This window comes from Diuraphis noxia, unplaced genomic scaffold (genome assembly GCF_037042655.1).
Source record: "Diuraphis noxia isolate RWA-SAM2 unplaced genomic scaffold, SU_Dnox_SAM2 contig0003, whole genome shotgun sequence".
In the NCBI taxonomy this organism is placed as follows: domain Eukaryota; kingdom Metazoa; phylum Arthropoda; class Insecta; order Hemiptera; family Aphididae; genus Diuraphis; species Diuraphis noxia.
In genome coordinates, this window is record NW_028301713.1 from 45,251,970 (window position 1) to 45,278,124 (window position 26,155).

The 26,155-nt window shown below is 29.8% G+C and overlaps 5 protein-coding genes across 6 annotated transcripts in view; all 5 read left to right on the top strand.

Moving 5' to 3' along the window:
* The first annotated feature begins 784 nt into the window (after positions 1–784).
* LOC107173679 (limbic system-associated membrane protein-like) overlaps positions 785–26,155 on the top strand; it is a 209,983-nt gene continuing 184,612 nt past the window's right edge. For both annotated transcript variants that reach the window (XM_089222762.1, XM_089222763.1), the window contains exon 1: positions 785–1,004. The gene's annotated coding sequence lies outside the window, so the exon portion shown is untranslated. The remainder of the gene's footprint in view (positions 1,005–26,155) is intronic.
* Positions 21,522–23,847, top strand: LOC149057434 (uncharacterized). Its single transcript, XM_089223407.1, has 3 exons — positions 21,522–22,004; positions 22,065–22,563; positions 22,625–23,847. The coding sequence occupies exons 1-3, from the start codon at positions 21,522–21,524 to the stop codon at positions 23,845–23,847; spliced, it is 2,205 nt and encodes a 734-aa protein (XP_089079533.1).
* Positions 23,844–24,477, top strand: LOC149057435 (uncharacterized). The gene is made up of 2 exons (XM_089223408.1): positions 23,844–23,890; positions 24,102–24,477. Exons 1-2 carry the CDS (start codon positions 23,844–23,846, stop codon positions 24,475–24,477), a joined length of 423 nt encoding a protein of 140 aa, XP_089079534.1.
* On the top strand, positions 24,478–24,957 carry LOC149057436 (uncharacterized). Its single transcript, XM_089223409.1, has one exon. It carries the CDS (start codon positions 24,478–24,480, stop codon positions 24,955–24,957), a length of 480 nt encoding a protein of 159 aa, XP_089079535.1.
* Positions 24,961–25,770, top strand: LOC149057437 (uncharacterized). Its single transcript, XM_089223410.1, has one exon. It carries the CDS (start codon positions 24,961–24,963, stop codon positions 25,768–25,770), a length of 810 nt encoding a protein of 269 aa, XP_089079536.1.

Here is a 26,155-nt window from a genome sequence, read left to right on the forward strand (position 1 = left end):
AGAAATTTACTGTACCTAAACAAAGTTATGTAAATCATTTTGAGTACTCTCCCGATATTATGAGAATATTATAAATTAATAAATATTATTATAAATGAGAAAATATGTCGAATACATTTGGTTACACTTAATATATACAGAACAATACTATAAATAACTAATAACCTAATATTTAATATCTCTTAAAAGTATTTTCAAAATTCATCTTCTTAGCATTATCTTGTTTTATTATTATTATTATTTTTTTTAAAATAAATAATTGTATTAATATTCTATAATAATCCTATGGTCAAGAAGTTTGAATGATCTTTTATTTCTATGCATTTAATAACTGTAACATTATATTTTCATGAGATATAACATAGATTAATCTGAAATTGTAAATATTATTCTAGATAGGTTTTAGGTTCGTGCAAAATAGAGATCTATTACACAATATATATTAATGTATTATAATTTATAGATAATGAACCATGTTAATTTTTCTTAATAATATTATATTCTATTACTTGATGGAACAGAAATATAGAAATATTTTTCGGAGTTACCTGTATTGATTTATTATTTTTTTTTTTCGAGTTCTTGACATTTGTGGTAAAATATGATTTCCGATGTGCGTTAATCTAGTCAAATGTTAGCGTTGTCAGAGTTGACTGTAAAATGCCGGAAAAAACATTCACGTCCTTCATTGGTGACCACCAAATCCCCTCGGCCGTAGGGAAACGCAGTCGCATGTGCCGCCAAAGGGTGGCAATACGATCCGCCAGTTGTAGTTGGTGTTGCCGTCATAATCAGTCGTTGTTCGGACTCCGTTACGGTTACTTGGATTTCGATACGGTCACGAATGAATTCTTCGAGTGAGTCGCATCTTTACGTGTGTAAAATTTGCAAAATGTAATAGTGTCATTCTTAAATACATTTTCGTGAATACAACAGTTATAACGTGATCTTGGAGTGAAATACTTTGGATTATCGTCGGATTTGTGTTGCAATAAAATTTATAGGTATGTAAATATTCGATTGTACTTAATGTATTTTAAGATATTATATATTAGTAATTTCAATATCTATGGATAAAATTATTTTGATTTTAAGATAAATGTTATATTACATGAATATTAAATTATTTAAAAATACCAACATTAATACATTACTGGTTTTATTATTCTTTTAAATGGGAAGGTATAATATTTTATATGGGTAAAGTTTTGTTTTGAAATTAGCTTTGAAAAAATGCATATAATGTTTCAATAACTGATTCTACAAAAAAAACGAAATTCAAATATAATAGTTTACAAGCATCATTTTCTAATTTATTCTTTTATGAGTATTATTCGTATAGTTAAATATTGAATAATAATACTGAATTTGCAATGTATATTTAAATTATTTTATGTCACGAGATACCTAAGTATAAAGTTAGTATTCAGTAATAGTAAATTGGATATATTTTACTACAATATAATAACAAGAGTTTTTTTATTATGACTTGTATTTTTTCAGTATTATTTTTTACTTCATGTATTATACATCTATTTCTTCTGTAATTTTCATACTAATTTGTATACTAAAATATTACAATGTTCTCTTTGAATGATCCATCGTAATTCGTGAACAAATTTTAGTTCACTATATAACTGTTTAACATTATTTTTTAAAAAGGTAGGTAGTTCCAACTTCATTGCATTATTATCTTTTTTTTGTGAAATTTTGGTTCCGAAATATTTGGTGAAATAATAAAACTATATTGTAACTCAAAAAGAATTGTATCAATTTATTATTCTCATATTAACCTATTGTAATTATAAGACAGTTCTTAAAAAACCCAAAGTCAAATATCAGAATACAACTTTATTAAATATATTATATAGTCGTTTCTAAAATGATTTTAAATGTGAAAGTGAGGTTTTTTTATAAAACACTGATACATTCCTTAGAATTAATCTGAATTGTGACATTAAATAAATATTTTTGTATAAAAAGTGGATACTGTATTTAGTGTTTAAAAAAAGTTTGTCTTCATTAAATACACACAATATAAAATCTCTGTAATTAAAATAATTATTGCGCGTTTGATATATTTTATATAAAATATAATTTTTGAAAAATATTTTGGATTTCGAGCAATTTTAATTTATTATTATATTCATATTCAACTGACAAGATTTTATACAACTTAACAAAGAAAGGAGGACGATACGAATTAAATATTGCCATAAGAAAGCTCAAAACACGATATTTGAATTAATTGTTGTACTCAAAAAATTATTTTTTTGACATGATGCGATGAGCATCTTTTAAGTTTTTAACTCTTTTTTTTTTATTATTTATCTAATTTTAATTATTAATTTGAAATGTTAGCGATGAAAAGTTTTAAACAACGATCAATGATTATTATGTGGATTAAACTTCATTGCAAATTTAAATATGTTTCAATATTTCTAATTACATTGCATCCCTTGCATGAGTCTTTCTAATATTTATGTAGTCAGATACACTTTAAAGTTAAAATGATCACGTATTATTCACTTCTACACACACATTTATGTGAATCGTACGCACAAGAATTATTCTTTGTATTATTTTATACTTCTAAAAACCATTATCAAATTATCAAAACTAATATTTCTTTATCACGGACAGCATTACCTAACTAATATATTGAAAATGAGTTGTAATATTATGGATGTAATTAATAATGTATGATAAAAGTCGTATATTACTGTATTATACACAAAAAGTTTAAAAAAAAAAGACTTTTTAATTTGTCTACAAATCATTGATAACGAGTACTAATTATTAGTGATGTTAAATTGTAATCAAATTAATCACTCTCGTATACTTAAAAAAATTGCCTTAGTGCTTATAATATAGATTTTTTATTTGTCTTATTTGGTTATCGTGGGATTATACAGTACATTTGAAATGTATTATTGAACTCATTTATTTTATTTTTTATTAAATTACAATGATTGTAAATATTTTTAGTATAGTGTTTGCTTAACAATTATTTACCAACACAATAATAAAATAAATGGTTACATTAAATCAAAATACCAAAATGTATTTGATATTATAAATTATTACAACTTAACCATAATTTTAAACAGTTAATCGTAATAATATATACATATTTAATGAAAATGTATAATAATGCATTACTTATTTATTATTTTAATAATATAGTAATTATATTAAATAATGCTGTTTACCTATTTTAATAGTGTTAATTGAGTTTTTTCAAATCATTCGTTAATGTCTTTGCATAATATTATTAATTGTAAATAGGTATAAACTAATTTGTCAGTCAAGAAAACGGACAGCTATAATTTTAAATATATTATGTAGAAATTATACCTTTAACCTTTATAAATAACCATTAATCTTTACTATAAATTTAAAAACAAAAATATTTAAACCCATAGCGTGCTTCTGTGCTAGATATAATACTTGTATTATATACATTTTGGTAAATTTATTTCTATACTTAATATATTTTTTTTTACTTAAAAATGATACAAATACCTCACATTATACACGATAAAAACCATAAACGTATTTTTATGGTAATATATTTTTAACAGCGTTACATATTGTATGATTTTCATCTGAATTTTTTTTAAATATTCACGAAAAGTTGATCTCTTTTAAAACAACTAATCTTTCCAAAAATCTTGGAAAAACAGTTTTTAAATGGTTTTAATAAAACTTACTTGAATAAAATAAAAACAATTTCCGAAAGTATATCACTAATAAATTAAAGTCTTATATTGTAAAAGTATTGTTTATATAACCATAGATTGTAAATAATATTAATGTGACCAATAATATTATTTGACTGTAACTGCAAATTTTCTTGTAAATCTTAATCTACATAGGTAATATTTTTATGCAAGTACTAACATTAATAATTCTAGTTAACTGAATTTGGTGCGATATACATTTATGCTTATGGTTGAAAAATTTAAAATTTCCATTGCAAGATGAGGAACATGTTTTATCGCATTAATAGTAGTTTGCTGAATCGAATAAAAAATTTAACATAGTAATCGAATCTTATCAATGTTAATAAGAGGATGGTCTGTAAAATTTAATTTTAAAAATCCAGAAAGAAAAAATACTATTTCAAAGTTTTTTAACAGTTAAAATTAAATTATAAATGTACTTATAAATAAACTGAAAATATGTATAACATTAAAAATTGAGAAAAAATGTATAATAAAAATTAAACTCAACATTTATATTTCACCTTGTTATTGTATTTGTTCTAATAAACGTATTATTTTAAATTCATTTACTTACAGTTACAAAAATAACTAAAGAAGTATTTTGGTGTATATAGTAGGTATTGATTTTACCTTGCCATTTAGCTTTATGTATGTATTAAATTTAGGCTCAAAGATTAATCATTGTCCATTACATAGGTGTAAAAAACAGTTTTGAATACCGAGAAGTATGTCAGCTACTTTTTTTTAAGGATATTTTATGTTTTATTTATGCTGCGATTATTAGTAATTTATTGTTTGCATTGCCTGCAACAAAAGTTAAATTTCGATGTCGATTGAAGCGTTAGGAAATGGCCTTTTTCCGTCCAGTGGACAATAAATTCCCGGCGGGCGGAAAAATTATTGTTCGAATCGGGTTAATATACTCGAACATATTGATAGTTTTTGTCTAATACATCAAATACTAACTGATTTGTATATTTCTCCCAAGCTGTTCTATGAAACAGTTTGCCGAATTTAGATTCCCGCGAACACAGGGTGAACAACTCATTATAGATTGCGATAGTGACGTTAGAAGTAGTTTAGGAGGCGACAATGGCATGACAAAAAAAAATATGTAGTTGTGAATATCGAGTTAGAAAAAAATGTTAGTCTTGGGCAAAATGTAGCGAGTGCCTGCTACTGAAATACCTCATTGGCCACAAAAAAACTATTTCAATTAATAATACACAAGGTATGTTGAATTAATTGTTTCCATAAACATCACATATTATATATATTATACATTAATAGTTATTATAATAATATAATATATTTATTTTTTATATCACAAATTATTGTCATTAACTTATAATTCAATATCACGTACCATGGTAGTATGGTGTGAATAGCTATAAAACAAATTTCAATTAGGTAGTCTAAATATTTTGAAAATTACATTGTCTAAAAAGAAAATATTATATATTTATTGCAAAAAGATTCCAATTCCTACAATAGGTTATGCGTGATGATACAAAAATATCATACGTATGCATCGTAAAACGAATGCATTAATCCCTCCGCTTAGAATCTAATGACTGTGTACAAATATTAACAGAACATAAATACCATTATTACTTAATAAATTACTTTCATATTTAACGGTTAGTATCGCATGACAAAAATTGAATGATTAAAAAATTTAATACACCTAATAAATAGATACCAGCTCTAAAAATCTGTCTTTTGATAATTGTATTAATTTATTGGAATTTCATAGCATGGCTCTTAAAGTCATTATTCAATGTAATATTATGGTGTCAAATAATATCAAGCTTGATGAACATTTTGTGATTTTGGAAAAAATTTAATAAATTCGCTGTCAATGAAAATTTGGCTTTCGAAGAAATCCTACATACACCGCGAAGTCTTAGTTTAATAATAATCAGAAGTTCAACAATTGTGTGCAACTTCTATAGATTGTATTACAATGTAATATTATCTACTACCTAACTGTCTTAGCTTACAGTTACATAGGTATGTGCTTTGGGGCTTATAGGTCATAACCATTACATTATTAAATGATTAGAAGTTACAACGTAAATTGTGATTCTCGTAATTGATGCCGGTATGGATGCACCTAATAAATATGGAGTTCTATGAGGCAGATTGATCCGTAACCGAGAAATAAGGTCATACCTATTATTCAATATTAATCGTTGTTTAGGGGTGAGAGGAAAGCAGAGAAACATCGTGAATTGCTAATAATAATAATAATATACCGTTTAAATAATTTTAAAATAATTATCATGGCCAGTCAGTACTTTAATACGATTAATATATGTAATATGACGTGTAATTTCTTCTATGCTGCACCTATGTGACATGTTAGATCGATAAGTAACCTGAGTTTGTATGTTAGTTTTGCGTGGTATTAAATACAATATAATATAAGCATACCCTATGAAAATATAATCAGCAGCGCGTGAAAAATGTAAAAAAAAAACAAATCAAATAATATTAATAATAATATTATAGTGTAAGCTTGATTCGCGAATAAAAAATACAATTCAAGTGATGAAGCAATATACTAGGATGGCACTCGTATGTATGGTATAGCATGCGAAAATATATTGTGCTCTTGTGGCCTTGTTACTTTTACGGCTAACGCTCTTGTGTAAATTTCATTGTATTCACATAAGCTTTTTCTCTTACACTTATATCGCATTGTGTGTTGTTCGTGAAAGGGTTTTAAATATGTACACTATCATATACGATTATATTATGTATAGTTATACTTTCACTGACCATTTGTTGTATACAATACTATCGATCGAAAATTTAACATGGCATACGATGTATATAATTTTAATATTAAAAATAAATAAATACACTTTAAATATAAATAAACATCGTAAATTAAAAATTATATCAAACTTCCACGATAATCTGATGATTTTTTAAATTTATAGTAACTATGTTAATATGTATAGCGTTGGGTTGAAATTATTAGCTGAATCATTATTCCTCACGGATAGTTAGTTTTCTTAAAAACGTAAAATTCGTATTTTATCTGATTCCAAATATTTGTTTTGAAAAATTAATAAGATCGTTAAATTTATAACAAAATGGTATTCAAATTATTATTTTTCATAATTGACATTCGGCTTTTGGGATTTAATATTCCCCATAAAGAATAATGTAAAACAGTTTACGCTCCGATTATCCTTTTTTTTTCGAGGAAAAAATATAAAATACCATACACCTTCTGTCAAAATTAGTCAATTTATAAACCAATATCTCCATAGCGTTACAAATGATTGATTGACGGATAACTTTTCATGACACATTTGTACATGTTAATATTAAGTGGTAAATTAATTTATAAATACCTTAAAGTCTGATAAAATTATTACAAGATACCTATAAAATAAATATTATATATCGTCTATAAGTTCATGTGATTTTAGTATCCTTAAATTAGATATTATATTTTATATTATACATTAGTTTTTTGATAATAGATATAAAACTAGGCATATTACATATTATATACATTATTTATCAGTTTCTGTATTATTATTGTTGATAATACAAAACAATGGCGCACAGAGGTATTTTAAGAGCACATGCAGTTAAAAAAAGTTAGCCACCCACCCACCCAATTTTTTATTTATAACAAATATTTTCATTTATTATTCACTGTAATTCAAAGAAATTAATTAATATAGACTATAGTTTATGTTATAAATTTTTTAATTTCCCTGTGAAACCTGCAGTAGTACACACCCATCCCCCTCGATAACACATGCAGTTGCATTCCTTGCTAACCTGTCTAGGCGCCACTGATACAAAATAATTATTATATTACAGTCTATAATATTAAAAGTCTTAATATTAATATGTTACATTATCTAAAATCGTGGATAAATATTCAGCTGGTGAACAAACAAAAGAAAAACGCCAACGGTGTTTGGAATCAGGCGAGTAGTAGTCGTTAAACGCCGTCGTTGTATAATACTAATTCAATATCTGCACTATCATATTTGCATATTATATACTATGTATAACAAATATATTGATACAATACAATACAATTACTATATTCACCCTTTGATAAAATACAGAATATTAATAATACCCTACTATTTACTAACAATCCATTGGACTTTATTATTATGTAGATATGCCGCAAACAAAACCAATAAGCCACATTTGGCGAATATAATAAAAGGAAATAATGTAGGAAATTGAGAAAGAGTGAATATTTTATATCATAATAGTTGTTATTGGAATCATTTATATACATTATATTGGTTAATATGTGTCCACTTAAGATGGATTTCAGTGGCTAATAATGGTTCGCACAAAATATTAGTCGATGATTTCAGGAATATTACCAAAGTTAAGTTTAATCCCGTAAAAATAAAAACGAAACTTTCATCAAATGTTCCTCAGAGTGTCACTATTCAAACAAATTAGGTTTTGAACTAGGGCATTTATGCTTACATTATAAACTTTTTAAACTCGATTTTTTTTAAATTACCAAACTTTTTAGAGTCTGCTCTGTAATGGTAACGTAACAAACAGGATCTAAAAAATAATAATTGTTATAGAAAAAAAAACCTGAGTTACTCCTACTGGAATGTTTCCCCAACCCATTCACCGGGATTAATTTTATTTTTATTTATGTGTCTTGTGGTCACTTTGTACATGAAGGAATCCCTGTCTGAACTGATGACAATAGGTCATGGGGCGAGTGACACAACCGCGGTTAATTGATGACATCATGCGTCCTTTATACAGCGCATTATATTCGGGTGTTTTATTAATAGTCGGGCGTGTACCTACCCAAACAATACCTAAGGCCGTATGTTCTAGATATTTGACGTCCATTGGCTGGCGGGTGTGGTGGCTAATTAAATATTTTGATAAAAATAATAAATAAAACGTTTCTTTTCACAATTTGTCACGTGCTCCGAATATGGCCAGAGAGATTAAAGAGGGGGTGTATGTCATGACGCAATCATTATAACTTAAAATCAATACAGACTTAACCATCGACAAATCGGATATTGATCATCGATTTTCTTAACTTCAGCAATACTTATAAAAGTGTTTCGATCTGTGAGCTATAATCAAGTAACAAATAATATTTTTTCATATCCAAACACCACAATTAATAAAAATTATAATAAATGAAAAAAATTATAGTAAAAAACCATAATATATTTATTGTTCGGCTAATATTATGACCAATTATCAGTGGGTAAATTTTCATATCAAAGTAAAAAATAAGTTCTATTTAAATCTACTATAACGAAAAAATTGATTTTGTTTTAATTATAAAATATTTGAGGTTCAAGTATTATTAATTTTAAAGTACTGTAAATGGTCATTGGTGCAATACAATAATTTAATAATAATATTAAATTTTTCTCTTTTGTTTCCATGATATAACTATGAAGTACTATAAATAACTCAACAATTATTATTATCACATGCTTTAGAAAATAAATTCCATGCAACAGTAATACCCATAAACAATAAAACTTGACATTAAGTTTGGTGAACTGTATACACTAATATAAGTACTTACAAAACTAAATTATTGTCATTTATCATTTTATCATGGTGTTTAAAATGCAAAAAAACATTGTTTAATCATATATAATATTATGGAATTAAAAATGATATTCAAACTCAAAATCTCTAATTATTTTTTTAACCCGTGAATAGTGTAAACGATGGTCGAGGTTACATTTTAGCACAAATATTATACAGTTTTGAAATTTGAACGGGTAAATTAATTATGACAGTTGTCAACTTTTGAAATTTCATTTATATTAAGTGTTTATGAACAAGTATACACATTAACAAAATACATTTGAATATGGAACGTTTTCGGTCAAAATGAATATTGATCAGAATATCATTAGAGATAATTTAGTTGAAAACTAAATCTACCAATATCATCAAAATAGTAATTTTATTAATATAAGCATTTTGTTCAGATATAAAAACTATTGTGATATCAACGTAAGTCAGTACAGAAACAAAATTGTTAAAAATAAGTAAAAAAAAATGAACTCGCTCTGCGGTAGGGAAGCCAAATAAGAAATTTCGTAAGGCACTTGACCACTGTGATTGTATAATTGTAGTTAATAAAATAATTCTGTGGACATTTTACTGAAAAAAACATAATATTAGGTATTTTTAATGTTATTAATGTTATAAGTTATACGTAATATTCCATAATATAGTATGAACAAGCATGAGAATTAAGAAGATAGTGTGATATTAGGACTTTAGAGATTAGGTATATCATAAAATAATTAATTGAAACATGTAGCCTAATAGTTAAATATGTTGTAGTAGGTTTATAAATTGGATACATAGTCGTATTTTTAGTGGTTCTCCGTCATTTCAAGATCAACATCTAACATATAAAATTTATTCAACATTATATAACGTACCTACCATATTCGTATCTTGACAAATAAAAACTACATTATTGGAATTCAATATTTAGATGCATATTATGATTTATAATTTAGTCATTGCCATACAACTATACATTTTACATAAAAATTGTGGTAAAATAAAATAAAAATAAATTATGTAAATAATTATATGTTACTTATGAACAAAATATTAAAGTAAAACATGGTTGAAACAATTTTCAAACTAACTATTATTGGTTTTTGTCCATAATCATATTATGTATTGTCAAATTTGGTTTTGTATTATATAAACGACATTTTAAGTCCAAGGCATGCAATTATTAAAAGAATATTTAACTAAAAAAAGGTGGACAAGTGGGTACTGTTTTTTTTTTTTATATGTATAGTAATTGTCGAGCATATCATTGTAATGGATGTGTTTTAATTTAAATTTAAAGATAAATGAATGTATTTGAGCGGAGACATTGGGGGAGATGTTGTGTCCTCCTAAAAATTATACAATTAATTAAAAAAAAAATAATAATACAAATTGAAAATATCTCATAGCTGTCTGTAACTTTCCGGTGAACTTTTTTTTTATAAAGGTAAAAAGCTTGTCGTGAATCTTCTATTAAAATTTTTAATGCATCAGCTATGAAAAGAAAACTTTTATGAATTTCTATTTGAAAAACAATTTAAATACCTTGTGAAATTTATCATGGCTTTAAATAGCTCAAAAAGAATCAAAATAGTTTGAAAATGATACCATTTATGGAAAATTCAAATGTAAATATTTGATGTACATTTCAAGTGCCTACTATATCATTCATTTTTGAATTGTATCAATTAAATAAAATCAATTTTTTCAAAATATTTTCTCCTCGATGCTTTCTCAAACTAGAGGAATTTTTGATTTTGTCCTCCAGGAATGTACCTACTACATTCACTTTTCTATCAGTAAAAGATTTTGCCGTTAAAAATTGGAACATTTTTACCTGTCCAATTGTCGTTTATAGAAAAAAACAAATATAATTTTAAATCATAATACCATTACACAAATGTACCCACGTTGTCTAATATACGATTTGTTAAGTTAAAAAATCTTGAAAAGTACGGTAGCGACGATGGAAAATTCAATGGTCCCGTCATTACGGTTTGGTCCATAGTAGGTATTCATAAGATCTTAAAAAAATAAAATAAATTACACAATATAGACAATATAGCCAAGATAGGTATTGTTTGTTCCTGGATATTGATTAGTATATGACCAAGCAAAAATAATTTATTAAATATCGTATTCTTGAATTTGATGTAGGATGACGTGAATAGAAACAATAAATATGAAAAAAAAAACACGATATATTGGGACAAATTAATACTAAATTATTATTACTGATCACAATGAAAGCAGATAGTAAATTCTATGGTACGGCAATAATCATACATCTGTGGCTTCAACTATCTGTATTATAATATAATATTATTTAACTATTGTATTAAAACTATATTAGATATCTTGCACAACGGTGGAGATAACGAGGACGATGTCTAACAATATTTTTACATACGACATATTATGTGGGCATAGAGTGATAGCACAATACATTTATTTCGACCGACTTGTAAAATACAATCCAGGGGTACTACAAACGCAATGTGTGACAAAACGATACAGAAAGTGGTGATGTTGGGAGAACACACGAGTCTCAGCAATGGATGGGTGATAAATTCGACGAAAAATTACAATATTGACAACATAACTTTGAGTGGCTCGACGTCAAAGACAAATATGGAGTTGCTGAATGGCGTGAAAGTGACAGCCGCATGAAGGCGCAACACGGAACTATAACTATGCGGTTTTCTAAGCGCGAATTTGGTACTCGCAGGATGTAAAATTGTGCATGATCCACTCGCCTCAAGTGCGACAGAAATACAGACAGATATACAGAATATTGTCACCGGTAATTTGGCCGGAGCCCATATGCCACGTGACGCTAGGAAAGCTAGGAATAACTATGTTCTGAAATATTCACGCTGGATCGGTTGTTTAACGACGTAGTAAAAAAAGCGACAGACAAATATTATAAAATATACATAAAGATAGATAAATTGTATTGTATACACACAGCTATCCCCACTCACTCATCCATCACTGCGTTTCTATATCGTTAACCATTCTACAAGGACCACCACCGTTATCGACCGTTACCGCTGCCGTACCCTTTGCAAATCCGTTATTTCGGTAACATTATATTATCCTACTGGGTCGTAGCGGTTGTTCTATCTAACACGATTATGGTATTTTGCCCTGTGGCCCAGTACACTACGGCCCAAGACAAGAATTTCTTGTAATACGTAAGTGGGGATATCTACTTATATCTCTTCTCGAGGAGCTCTTTCAGTGGCGTCAACTGGGATTAAAACGACAAGAACATCAAAATATACAACAACAAGGGTACAGTACTACAGTCTGATGAGTAAACGGAGTTATATTTCATGTATTTACACCATATTGCAGGGTATGATCGAAAAAAAAACTGACAAAACTATTTATACTAACTTTTTTTGTATTTTTTATAATTTTGGTTAAATTACTATGATAGTTATTAGGATATTAGGTATCTAGTTATATAAAAATATGAGTCAGTTGATTCTATTATAACTTTTAACTTTACGTATGCAGTTATACTGTCCATCTCCATATATTTTGGCTCACAAACGACATCATGGTTAACGATACACATGATTACACACACAATACATCATAATATTATGGAATGTCATCGAGGGAATCGCCATCGTTGTTTACATGAAGACGTGAAATGAATATACAATAAAGAGGTACAATACATATTTTAATGATTGCCTCTGTAGCATTAATTCATAGCAATCTCTTTGAAGATTCAAAAATTACAAATTGCGAATTTTAGTGTAACAACAAGACATCTCTGGAGTTGTAATAATGGCTTATGACAAATTTAAAAACGTGTGTTAATTGGAGACGTGAAATGAATATACAATAAAGAGGTACAATATATATTTTAATGATTGCCTCTGTAGCATTAATTCATAGCAATCTCTTTGAAGATTCAAAATTCAAAATTGCGAATTTTAGTGTAACAACAAGACATCTCTGGAGTTGTAATAGTGGCTTATGACAAATTTAAAAATTGGAGACGTCTTATTGTTGCTCTTAATTTTTAAATTGTTAAAATCAAAATGTAAAAGCAATAAGTTATTATCACACAATTAAATTTTTAGTATATTGATACACCTATAAAGTTAACAGTAATTAATTCTTGTTAACAAGGTGATTTACAAAGCAATTTTTTAAAATTCAATTTTTTGGAATTTTTAATAGTACCCAAAAGCCATAAATTATAAATTTTTTAAATTATAGCCTAACTCATTATCATGAACTTATAATATTAAACTTATCACACAAAGTTAAATAAGAAGCTCAAATTTTGATTCTGATACGTCAACATATCCAGAAAATGAATCCACTAAAATATAATGATTTACGGTAAAAATTGGGGGTCATCATATTTTGAAAAACATATTTTTGTATCTCCAAGATATTACTTAAGTACTAAGAAATGTCTTAAGAATTTGAATGTATGGGATAGGTTTAAATATATTTAAAATGTCAAAAATCAGATTTAATAAATCTTGAATAACTGCATTATTGATGAAAAAATGTTGTACGTACTTTGTGAATTACACTATATAGTGGTAATAGAGAAAAAACACAAGTATCAATAAAAGAACACATCTTATATTGCATTATTTTCCAAGCTATATTATTTCATTTAATTTAAAATTGAAATATTATGACGTAAAGAAAAAATAATACGAGAATACAATTTTTTCATATTATTTAATACTACTCAAAAATAAAACCTAATACTCAGTAGTGAAAATGGTATGTATTGAAAGTAAGTTTATATTTTCAAAAGTTTTAAAAGTAAATTAAATTAAGTGTTATCAAATCTGAAGATAAAAATTGTGAATCCTCTGTGAGTTCATGCTGTAAATTACATTTAGTTAGTAATATTTTATGTGCTGTATATTATAATTTATAATGTATTTTTTGAAACGAGATCCATTGATAAGATTTTTGTATAAAAAAATAGACTAAATTTTAACACATTATACTTACCCGTCTGTGTATAAACTGAATAATGCCCTCATATACTTGTTTTGTGTTTATATGTTTTTCATTGCATATAACCCTTTTTCTTGGCATTAATTTGCGTTTACTCGTTGATAGCATACCCGCATCATTCTACTACTTGTTTTACATAGTTACTATACGTGGAATTATTTTGTTATCATATAAAAAAAAAAAAAAATAATGATATTATTTTTTTAAATACATTTATAATATTATATCGTTCAATATTTCAGGAAATATTTAAACCTAATTTTAAATTCAAAATATAATATTTATCCTAAATGTCATTGTACAATTTTGTATTTTATCATAATTTTTATATTGTTTATTATCTTTTCTCTAATTAGACAAAACTTTAATAACTAGCTTTATTAGATACAAAATAAATTATTTTTTTAAATTAAAACCTAGACACCAGGTGACCATTTTTCTTAATTTTGTGCATATTTGACTCGAATAAATTTATTTTATAATTAAAATTACATGATATAATAATCATATCATAATGTATAAGTAAAAATGTAATGTATTTTTTTTTTAATTAAGCCTCAACAACAAAGGTTATTGACTATAAACATTAATATTTTTTTACACAAGTATGAAGCATTAACAATAATAATAGTATAAAAAAAATAGATAGAAATATATCTAGATTAAATTGGTTGGTATAGTTTAATTTAACGTATATTTTGATATATTTTGTGTATATATTATATACACATAATAATATATCAAATAATTTACATAATATAATATATATGTGATATATTACATGTAATATGCGTACCTATATGTATTATATCGTTTCATATTGGATATTTAAAAGGTGGTATAGTATTATTGTATTTTGTGTTATTGAAGTTAATGGTTTATGATTAAAATTATAGTACCTATTCTTACAATAGAAAAATGGAGAAAACTAAAACAAAATAAAGTTTTATATCATTGTTGATATGGTTGAATAGTGTCCTCTTAATAATATAGTTTTAGCCAATTTTTCACGTTTCATAGGCATTTTATATTATAATAAAGTTCAAGTCCACCTTTTATGTAAAATGTCAACTATATTCTTACAGAAATGTCCACTGGATTGACCTTTTCTACGAATATTAAGAAAATAAAATATGGTGCAAATTAGGTATAACGTCTCATTCTGTTTGTTAAAATAATATTATAATATATCTAACAAAAGCGTATATTCGTTGGCCTTAAATTTAATATATATATATATATAAACGTACTCCATGATTTAATATTGATAAAAAAAAATGTATATCATTTGATAAATAAAATTAATTCAAGTTTGAATTTTTTAGTTTTTTTTTTTTTTTTGTAACAAATTGTTTTAACTCATATGTATCAAATTTCATAATATAAAAGATGCTGAAATTTATTGTTTATTGTTCATAAGACTTTTTAACTCAACTCTTGAGACTAGGATCTATTATATTATATGATAAATTTTAACGCTTTTTATTGTATATGATACAAAAGTAAAATACATGTTTTAATTATTTTATTTTAAGCTTATACATGTATTTATGTATCTTAAATGAAAGGAAAGATAACAGGTATAATAACATGATTATATTAAAGGCAGAAAAAAAAATTTATTTATAACAATATACCTACTTATCACTATAGATGGAATAAGCATGAATACAACTTTTGAGCCGATTTTGGTTACTAGTAGGTAAAATATTATTATAGATAACATGATTTATTTTTTATTTTAGGTAAAGTGATTTTTCAGCTTTTTTTGAACTGTATTAGTCTTAAAATAGATTATGTAGTTAGCTCTAATTAAATTTATTTATTTAAGCATAAAAGAAGCTATTTTTTGATGGTTCTTAGCCCTTATAGTTTCAATATCAAACACTTCTATTCTACTACCAACACTACAGTAATTTAGCTTTTATTGTTGACCAAATCGATTTATCCGAAGAAAAGAGTTTGTTGGTTGCATACTGATGTGATTTTTTAGTTTATCGTTGATGTCGCTATTGGTTATTACTTATTTGTAATAAAACAAATATACTTTAAAGAATTTTTTGAATCAATTTCAATTATACTGGTATAAGTTAATTTTATAACTATAAATCAATTTAAAGTTTTACAGAATAAATGCAATTTAATAAATTTTTAGTATTTTACTAATTGGAATTAAATACAGAAATATTAAGAAACTTTTACATTGCACTTTTAAAAGAAATACGGATCAAAATTATAAAATTAATTTCATAATAGTTGTTCAAAATATAACAGATACGAAATAAAAAAATAAAAATATACAACCTATCATAATAAATATTCAATTAAACTAATTATTGATGATTTATAATATTTAAAAAAAGCTTTAGTTGTACAATACAACTTTGAATTTCTATTTTTTATGTATATTTAACTTTATACACAATCATCAATAAGCACTCAAATTCGTAAACCCAACGTATTTTCTTTAAGTTGATCGAACTTAGTGAGCAATTGAAAAGTTCTTTCAATTTACTAACAAATTTTCAATTACTGTTTAATTTCTATATTTTCTGAATTTTTCGTTTATATAATATTTAAAATTTTTTATGATCAAAAATATAATTAATATCTCATTGATCTTTTAAAAAAATTAGAAAATGAATCATAAACGTTAATTAGTTAACGACTAACAAAATTTATTTGATCATTATGATATACATTTTAATGCCTTTAGGATGTAAATAAATATTAAAAAGTTTTCAAATATTTTAGTTGCATGAATGAACTAATATCATAATAATGTAAATGTTTTATTTTATTTAGTATAACAACGTTTTGAAAATTATATTACTAGTATATTCTGGTTTAATTTTAAAATAAAATAAATATATGTTGTTTCTAAGATGCCAGTATATATGAATTCATATAAATATCAAAGAAAATTACGCACTTAATAAAAGATTTGGATTGAATAATAGATATCTGTTCATTGTTCAAAACACCGGTGTGGATGGGTATTTGCACTTTACAGTGAAACAAACACTGAAACACTCTGAATAGAGCATTGTAAAATAGTTTTTTAAAAAATGTCAGCAAAAATGTTGTAATATAGGTAGGTAGTGTAATAGATTACATAAGTATATTATTTATGATCGACGACGTGGTGTTTGGAATTGATGAAAACGATTTGTTCGGCCATACCTTGTTACTATAATTTATCGATTGTTTCATAAGAAGAAGAAAAACAACTAAGAATTTCAGAAATTATTTTAAACTCTCCAAGCAGTGACTAAAAAGAAAAGAAATGTGTGAAAAGTAACCTTTTTAAATTTTAAAAAATCAACCTTTTTTATGCAAATATATTTGTATGGCATCTAATAGGTATTTAAAAAAAATATGAATAGCCATAAAATGTATGTTTTAACACGTCATAGCAATTTTTTTGTATTTTTTGTGCACATTACGATTTGCTATAAGTTTATTTTTATACGAATTCAGTAGAATTAAAGTTTGATCACCAATAAAATTATTTTCAAATAAAAATATTTATTGTTATATTATGTATTTATACGAACTATAAATTACAGAATACACATAAAGATATATTTGTTATAGTAATATCACTACCATTGGTATAAAATAATTGAATCAAACCATTTTGAAATTAATATCAATATAAATTAAATTATCATTAAGTAAATTCTAAAACTCTTAAACGGTTAGTATGATTAAGCTTTTAATGAAACATTTTGTATAGAATCTTAGTGTGTTCGGTACCAACTCTAGCGGTGACAATAGTTATTTGGTCATGGGTCTCCGCCGATAAAGCATAGAATCTTCTAGAAAAGAACCCCACTTACCGCTCCCGAACCGTGCAGAACCGGCTCCCACCGCTGGAACAAAAGTCTACCGCCTCGGGTCAGTAGTACGTACATTACATATTATCTTAATAGTATTAAGTCGTCATCTGTCGAGTCTGTCATCATATTACCTAAATTGTGCCGACCCATTGTTGTTGTCACCGTTGCCACGGTATATGAAGGTATACTTGTACTACTTAAACTATGTACGCACCGCATTGCCGCACAATGAAATTGCTATTAAGTTCAATTTTGTTGTCGTTGGTGGCATGTGGTTTTCATTCCGTGAGTGCAACGAGCGTTAAAAAATTTGCACGTGGGTGCACGTAAAGAGTGACGAACGAGTCAATAGTGAATAGTGATCGTGCGCGAGTGCGATCCAATCGGTTACCAAAAGGACGTCGGAAATTCGGGAAGCCATCAGCGTGTGGGTCACGGGACCTGAACGAGGCGAGCAGACGTCGAGGAACTCTTCATTATACATTTATATGAAATCATATGGGCGATCGAGCGATCGACAAAAACCGGTAAAGCAATATCATAATACTTGATACGTGATATCTATATTCCATTTTATCCCATTATTATTTGTATAAATACGTTGTTTTGACATTATATCTGTTGGGTACAGTTCTGGAATGATCGAGAATATTCTCGATTGGATTTCTCCGCGAATCGGTGTAAGATTTTAAAAAATGTCGGCGCTAACACGGATACGCTTTTAGTGGGCAACAGTAGTTCTAGAAAGGGCAAGGGCGGCCAGACGTCCGCGAAGACTTCATTATCGACTACTGCCACTGCCAAGAACAAATGTGGGTTTCGCGATCGTGATCACCCGTTATTCCGATGTTTAGTGTTTAAGAGGAAATCTGTCGCCGAACGGCGGGAGTTTGTCATTAAGAAGGAATTATGTTTTGTTTGTCTACGTCCGGATCATGAAGAAAACTCTTGTAAATCGGGGTACTTATCCAAAAATTGTGAAGGACGACACAGTGTATTGCTCCGTTTAGATTCAAAACATAAGGGTTCAGGGAAAACCTAACGTAGCGGCAATTCCAAAACCTATTGAAAGCCCCGTGGATCAGAACTTTACACCGACTAACTTTCCAGGCGCTGTGAAATTGGATGTTAGTGTTGTACTGGCTACGGCGATAGTAAGAATACGAGACCAATCTGGTGAGCTGGTACCAGTGCGAGCCTTATTAGATACGGGATCACAAATTTCGGCTATTACCAATCAATGTGCAATTCGACTTGGTTTACCACGTCATAAGGGACGAGTAAAGGTAAGTCGTTTGGCACAGCAGCCCGTACGAACTGTTAAGGGTTCAACCAATTGTAATTTTAGTCCCTTATTGTATGATGCACCGCAAATATCGGCCACCAACATCGTAATATTACCAAAAATCACCGCTATTATGCCGAATCAAAAATTACCAATTTCAATTAGTGAGCGATACGGGCATCTCCCACTCGCTGACCCTGATTTTGATATACCAGGCTCAGTAAACATGTTGATTGGAGTGGATTTATATCCATTCATCTTGCAATCGCGATCGGACATTGTCCATAGTCCCGGTCTGCCTTCAGCATTGCACACATAGTTTGGATGGGTGATAGTTGGAGCCATAGAAGGGTCAAGAGAATACTCTACGGCTTCATCGTTGGCGGTTCATGTAGCATCAGATGACCAAGATATAGGTGAGATTTTACAGCGATTTTGGGAAGTTGAAGAACCGGATATAAATCATAGCCCAAGCACGGAAGATGAAGCATGCGAAAGACATTTTCAAGAAACAGTATCGCGGGATTGTAATGAAAGATTCCATGTTGCTTTGCCTTTCAAATCCATAATTCATGGTTGTAATGTGTATGCAATATGTAAAGAGCCTTGTATTAAATTTTCAAGCTTTTCTGCCCAACAAATAAATTTTGATCGATATTAATTTAAAAAAAAACTAATAATGATCGAAAAGTTCGTATGCCTATAAAATAGTTAAAATTAAGTCAAAATTTTTTGAAAATTGCATGATAGATAGAATATTTTCCTATAAACATTCGGTGAAAATTTTATGTGTCTATGGTAATTTGTTTAACGTCAAATCAAAAACCAAATTTCCAGTTTTTCCCTCAATTTTTAGTTTTTTTTTTTTTAAACGATCTCAAAAAAACATAGACAGCAAAGGCCATTAATTACATAAAATTAAAAGATATGTATGAATAAATGTTTTCAATGATATTTAAAATGATAAGTTATGAACAAAATGGGATGAATATTTTTTTTTTTTATATATGATTGCATAATTTGGAATGTTTTAAAAAATTTAATAAATCTGAGTTATTTTTAGGATTGGGACCGAGTGCGGAGTCTAGGTTCTATGATATCTTGTGTTCAACTCATTCTTCGTTGCACAATAAACGGTCGGCAATTATGTGTTTGACTGTTAACATAGTTCCATAGATTTGATAAATGGGAGGCTCCTCTCTTGCCATCAGGAATCCGTGCGTGATTTTGGTGTGTCCAATGCGAAGTCTGCTGAGTTCTGTATCTTCTTTTCGGTTAAGTTTTGGATTTACCCAACGATAGATCTCTCTTTTGATTTCATTTAGTTTGGTATTTTGCGTATTCCAGATACTTAACCATTTTTTTTTTTTTATGCGTTTATGATATTTTTCAATTTTTGGTCTGTTTATCCCAATTATTTAGAAAAATATTGAGAATTTTTTACTTTTGACCCCCCCTCCCACAAAGTACAAACTAGATTCACTTTCTGATCTAACAAGGTACTGAGTCGAAAATCGAAGCATTTTTACTGCCTCAAAATGTGATGACAGACATACAAAAAAAAAAAAAATACACACAACATAGTAAAATCAATACATTCCTCGCTCAATAGATTGAATATCTATATATATAAAAATGGAGACCAAAAATTCGAAATTGCATCAGTTGAGAACGGCTGGGCCGATTTGGCTCAATTTTTTTTTTAATGATAGAGAATGTCGGGGAGCGGGTTTATAGCATAAATTATGGACCTAACTCCTGTGAGTTAGTGATTTAGAGACAAAGACTGAGTTACACCGGTGGCGCCCTCTAGCAGATAAAAATATAAATAATAATACAAATATCGATAATAGCAGGGCTTGAAATCGATTAATATTGAAAAAATCGAAAAAAAAATATTTTTATATTCTAGTTGATATACATTTTTTATTATAGACACTTAGAACTTTAGAGTAAAATAATAATAATAGTTGGCACATTATTCATTTTATTTTGAAACATTATCGTTTTATGTTATTTATGCATTTTTTCAATCAAAAACGACTATTGTTTTTTGGAGAGAATTTTTATGCTTGAATCATGACTCCTATGAGAAGATCAAACATTGGACGGCGTACACGTAATGCAAGAAACATTAATGAATTTAGACGTGCTCATAATACACAGGCCCGCGCTGCGAAAACGCCGCCTCAAATTCGACAACATGTTAATATAAGAAGAAGAAGTTCAGATGTAGCCTTGAATCGCGCTGCTTGCGAATACGATTCCGCAGTCGTTTACAAAGATCTTTTGTGTGTTGATATCGGCTCATTATATATCGTATGCCAGCATTGCAAGGCATTGAAGTTTCGATTGGAAACCCCCGGCTTATGCTGCGATGGTGGCAAGGTTAAATTACCAGTTTTAGCTCAACCACCAGAGCCATTGTATTCATTTCTCTATGGAAATACAATCCAATCAAAACATTTCCTGGCGAATACACAAAAATATAACGCAAGTTTTCAAATGACGTCATTTGGAGCCGAAGTTATTGAACAACCAGGCTACAATCCGAGTTATAAGGTAAAGGCGTTTGTAATAATAACACATTTTTTTTTTACAAATGACCATTTAAATATTCAGATTCAAGGACAAATTCACCATCGAGCAGGCGCTTTGTTACCACAACCAAACGAAGATCATAAGTTCCTTCAGATATATTTCGTTGGTAATTCGGAAAATGAACTAGAACAGCGGTGTGCAACTTTTCCTGCGAATAAACGTGAAATAATCGGACGATTGAAAATTCTTCTGCATGAGCATAATCAATTGGTCAGAATGTTCAAAACCGTAGTGGACACAATGTATTCTGATGACCACAAAATCATTATCAGAGCAGACAAAACACTCTCTGGAAGCCATGGAAGACAATTCAATGCTTCCACAATCAATGAAGTCGCAGTGGTGATTGTTGGCGAAAATGTGGCAACACGCGATATTGTTCTTAAGCGTCGCGATGGTGGACAATTGCAGCGCGTGTACGAGACTCATCGGTCATATGATGCACTTCAATACCCGTTGATGTTCTGTCGAGGAGAGGATGGCTATCACCTAAATATAAAGATGGTCAACCCAATGACAGGTTTGTTTACAGGTCATCATTTATTTTTCATACTATAACTAAGTTTAAATTCATATTTCAGGAGAAGAAACGAATAATAATGTCAGCTCAATGAATTTTTATGCATATCGATTGATGATTCGACAAGATGTTGACAATCATCTATTGAGATATCGCCGGTTGTTTCAACAGTACTGCGTTGACATGTACGTCAAGGTCGAAACGGAGCGTCTCAATTTCATTCACTTCAATCAGTCAAAGTTACGATCAGACGAGTACATTCACTTGCGTGATGCCATCGCTACCGAAGTAGACGAGGCCAACATTGGTCGTTTGACTATTTTCCCGGCTACTCAAATTGGAAGCCCGCGCCACATGCACGAATATGCTCAAAATGCGATGACGTACGTGCGGAATTACGGACGACCTGATTTGTTCATCATGTTTACTTGCAATCCGAAATGGCCCGAAATTACAAATCAGTTGCTGACAGGACAAACACCAAGTGATCGAAATGACATCACTGCACGAGTATTCAAACAAAAGATCGTAGTACTCATGAATTACATCGTTAAGCAGAAGGTCTTTGGCACAATCCGTTGTTGGATGTACTCGGTTGAATGGCAGAAGCGTGGTTTACCACATGCGCACATTCTGCTTTGGATGTTTGACAAGGTCCGACCAGATCATATTGATTCGATCATTTGTGCCAAAATACCAGATCCAGAAACCGATTCTGAGCTGCATTCTGTTGTGACCACGAACATGATACATGTCCCTTTCGGAACTCAGAATCCTGGGTCACCGTGCACGCAAAACGGAAACTGCATTAAGCGTTTTCCGCGTCGGTTTGTGGCTGACACAATCAGTGGAATCGACGGATATCCATTGTATCGCCGTTGTTCTCCAGATGATAACGGCAGATCAATCATAATGAAAGTCAAGGGAAAAGATGTCGTCGTCGATAATCGCTGGATCGTTCCATATTGTCCACTTTTGTCGAAAACGTTCTCAAATCACTGCAATGTTGAGTATTGCAACTCCATAAAATCTATCAAATATGTTTGCAAATATGTGAAAAAAGGGAGTGACATGGCTGTGTTTGGCATTGCTGATCCAAATGCAAACAATGAGGTGATGAAATTTCAAATTGGACGTTACGTGAGTTGTAGTGAGGCAATTTGGCGGCTGTTTTCATTTACAATTCATGAAAGTCACCCGACTGTCGTACATTTGGCAGTTCACTTAGAGAACAGCCAGCGTGTATACTTTACGGAAGCAAACGCAGCGCAAAGAGTAGAATGACCACCAGCGACGACATTGACAAATTTTTTTTCGACATGCGAAAGTGATCCGTTCGCGAGGACTTTACTATATTCGGAAATGCCACGCTATTATACATGGAATGCTGCATCAAAGAAGTTTCAACGCAGGAAGAAAGGGGATGCTGTTGCTGGCTTCGCAGATGTCTATTCGGCTGATTCCCTCGGATGAATATACACAGTTCATCCACGCCAAGACGAATGCTTCTATTTTCGCTTACTTTTGGTGAACGTTAGGGGCCCGACATCCTTCAATTCCCTGCGTACTGTCGATGGTGTACTGTGCACAACTTTTCGGGAAGCTTGCCAATGCTTGAATTTGCTCGAAAACGATTCACATTGGGACTTAACACTCGCCGATGCAACCGTTTCTGCGCCACCAAATCAAATTCGTACGTTGTTTGCAATCATCATAGCCACGTGTCATCCATCATACCCGAATGCATTGTTGGAGAAATACAAGGACAAGATGGTTGATGACATTTTGCACAGAGTTCGAACGACAAATTTTAATTTTGATATTGAAAGTAACGGCGAGATGCGCAACGAAGCATTAGTTCTGATCGAAGACATGTGCGTGCTTATGTGCGGCAGTCTGTTGTCAACTTTGTGAATGCCAGCGCCAAATCGTTCGAGGCACGCTGCATTCAATCTTGAATTACAGCGGGAGAAAAACTATGATCTAGATGAGCAGACTGAAAGAGTCCGAAAAAATGTGCCGCTGTTGAAAGCCGAGCAGAAAAATGTATACGATTCGCTGATGAAGGTTGTTGATGATGGAACGGGAGGCATTTACTTTCTCGATGCTCCTGGAGGGACAGGCAAAACGTTCGTAATTTCGTTGATTCTGGCAACAATTCGGTCAAGATCACAAATTGCGTTGGCTGTCGCATCCTCTGGCATTGCTGCCACATTGTTGGAAGGCGGTCGAACTGCACATTCAGCTTTGAAGCTGCCAATGAATCTTCTCATGGTCTCTACGTGCACAACGACCAAGAATTCAGCGACAGCGAAATTGATGCGAGAATGCAAAATCATCATTTGGGATGAATGCACGATGGCACATAAACTAGCTTTGGAGACAGTTGACTGAACGATGAAAGATTTACGAGGTAATTCGAAACGATTTGGTGGGGCAATGATATTGCTCTCCGGAGATTTTCGTCAAACACTTTCCGTCATTCCGAAATTTACTGCTGCCGATGAAATTAATGCATGCCTGAAATCGTCGTTTTTGTGGCGGTATATCAAGAAGTTGAAATTGACCATGAACATGAGAGTTGCGTTGCAAAACGACCCATCGGCTGCTGAATTCTCGAGACAACTGCTGGCGCTTGGTAATGAACACATTCCGATTGATGTTTTGACTGGATTAATATCGTTTCTGGCAAATTTTTGTGAGTTCACATCGTCGAAGGAAGAACTCATTACAAAAGTATTCCCAGGCATTGAGATCAATTATAACTATCTTGATTGGATGAGTGAACGGACAATACTAGCAGCGAGGAATAAGGACGTCGATAGCTTGAATTTTACAATTCAGAGTAAAATTGCTGGAGAACTGCGTTCATACAAATCCGTTGACAGCACGACCGACGAAAACGAAGCGGTCAACTATCCAACAGAATTTTTGAACTCGCTTGATGTGCCAGGAACTCCACCGCATAATTTACAGGTAAAAGTGGGATTGATCATAATTATGTTGCGGAATCTAAATCCTCCTGAATTGTGTAATGGTACACGATTGTCCGTCAAAAAACTGATGAACGATGTAATACAATCAACAATCATCAAGGGCAATTTCAAAGGGGAGGAAGTCCTTATCCCACGAATTCCGATCATTTCAACAGATCTTCCATTTCAGTTTAAGCGGATTCAGTTTCCCGTTAGATTGGTTTTGCGATGACAATCAATAAATCGCAAGGCCAATCGTTGGAAGTCTGTGGGATCAATTTGGAATTTCCATGTTTTTCGCACGTCAGCTGTACGTTGCCAGTTCGCGTGTTGGAAAACCGCCATCGTTGTTTATTTTTGCACCAGAAAACAAAACGAAAAACATTGTTTATCAAAATGCAATATATTTATTTCTGTAACAATTCATTACAATGGAATACTTGAATTTTATTATCAATCTAGACTTTATTTGAAGGCGTTAAGTTCACCGGGTCAACTTAATTTTAAAAAAAAAAATTAGGCAAAACAACGTTTGCCGGGTCAGCTAGTTTGTTATGATAAATTAGTAAATTACTATTATATTTGTACAATATTTTCTTAGGTGATATAATTAAATT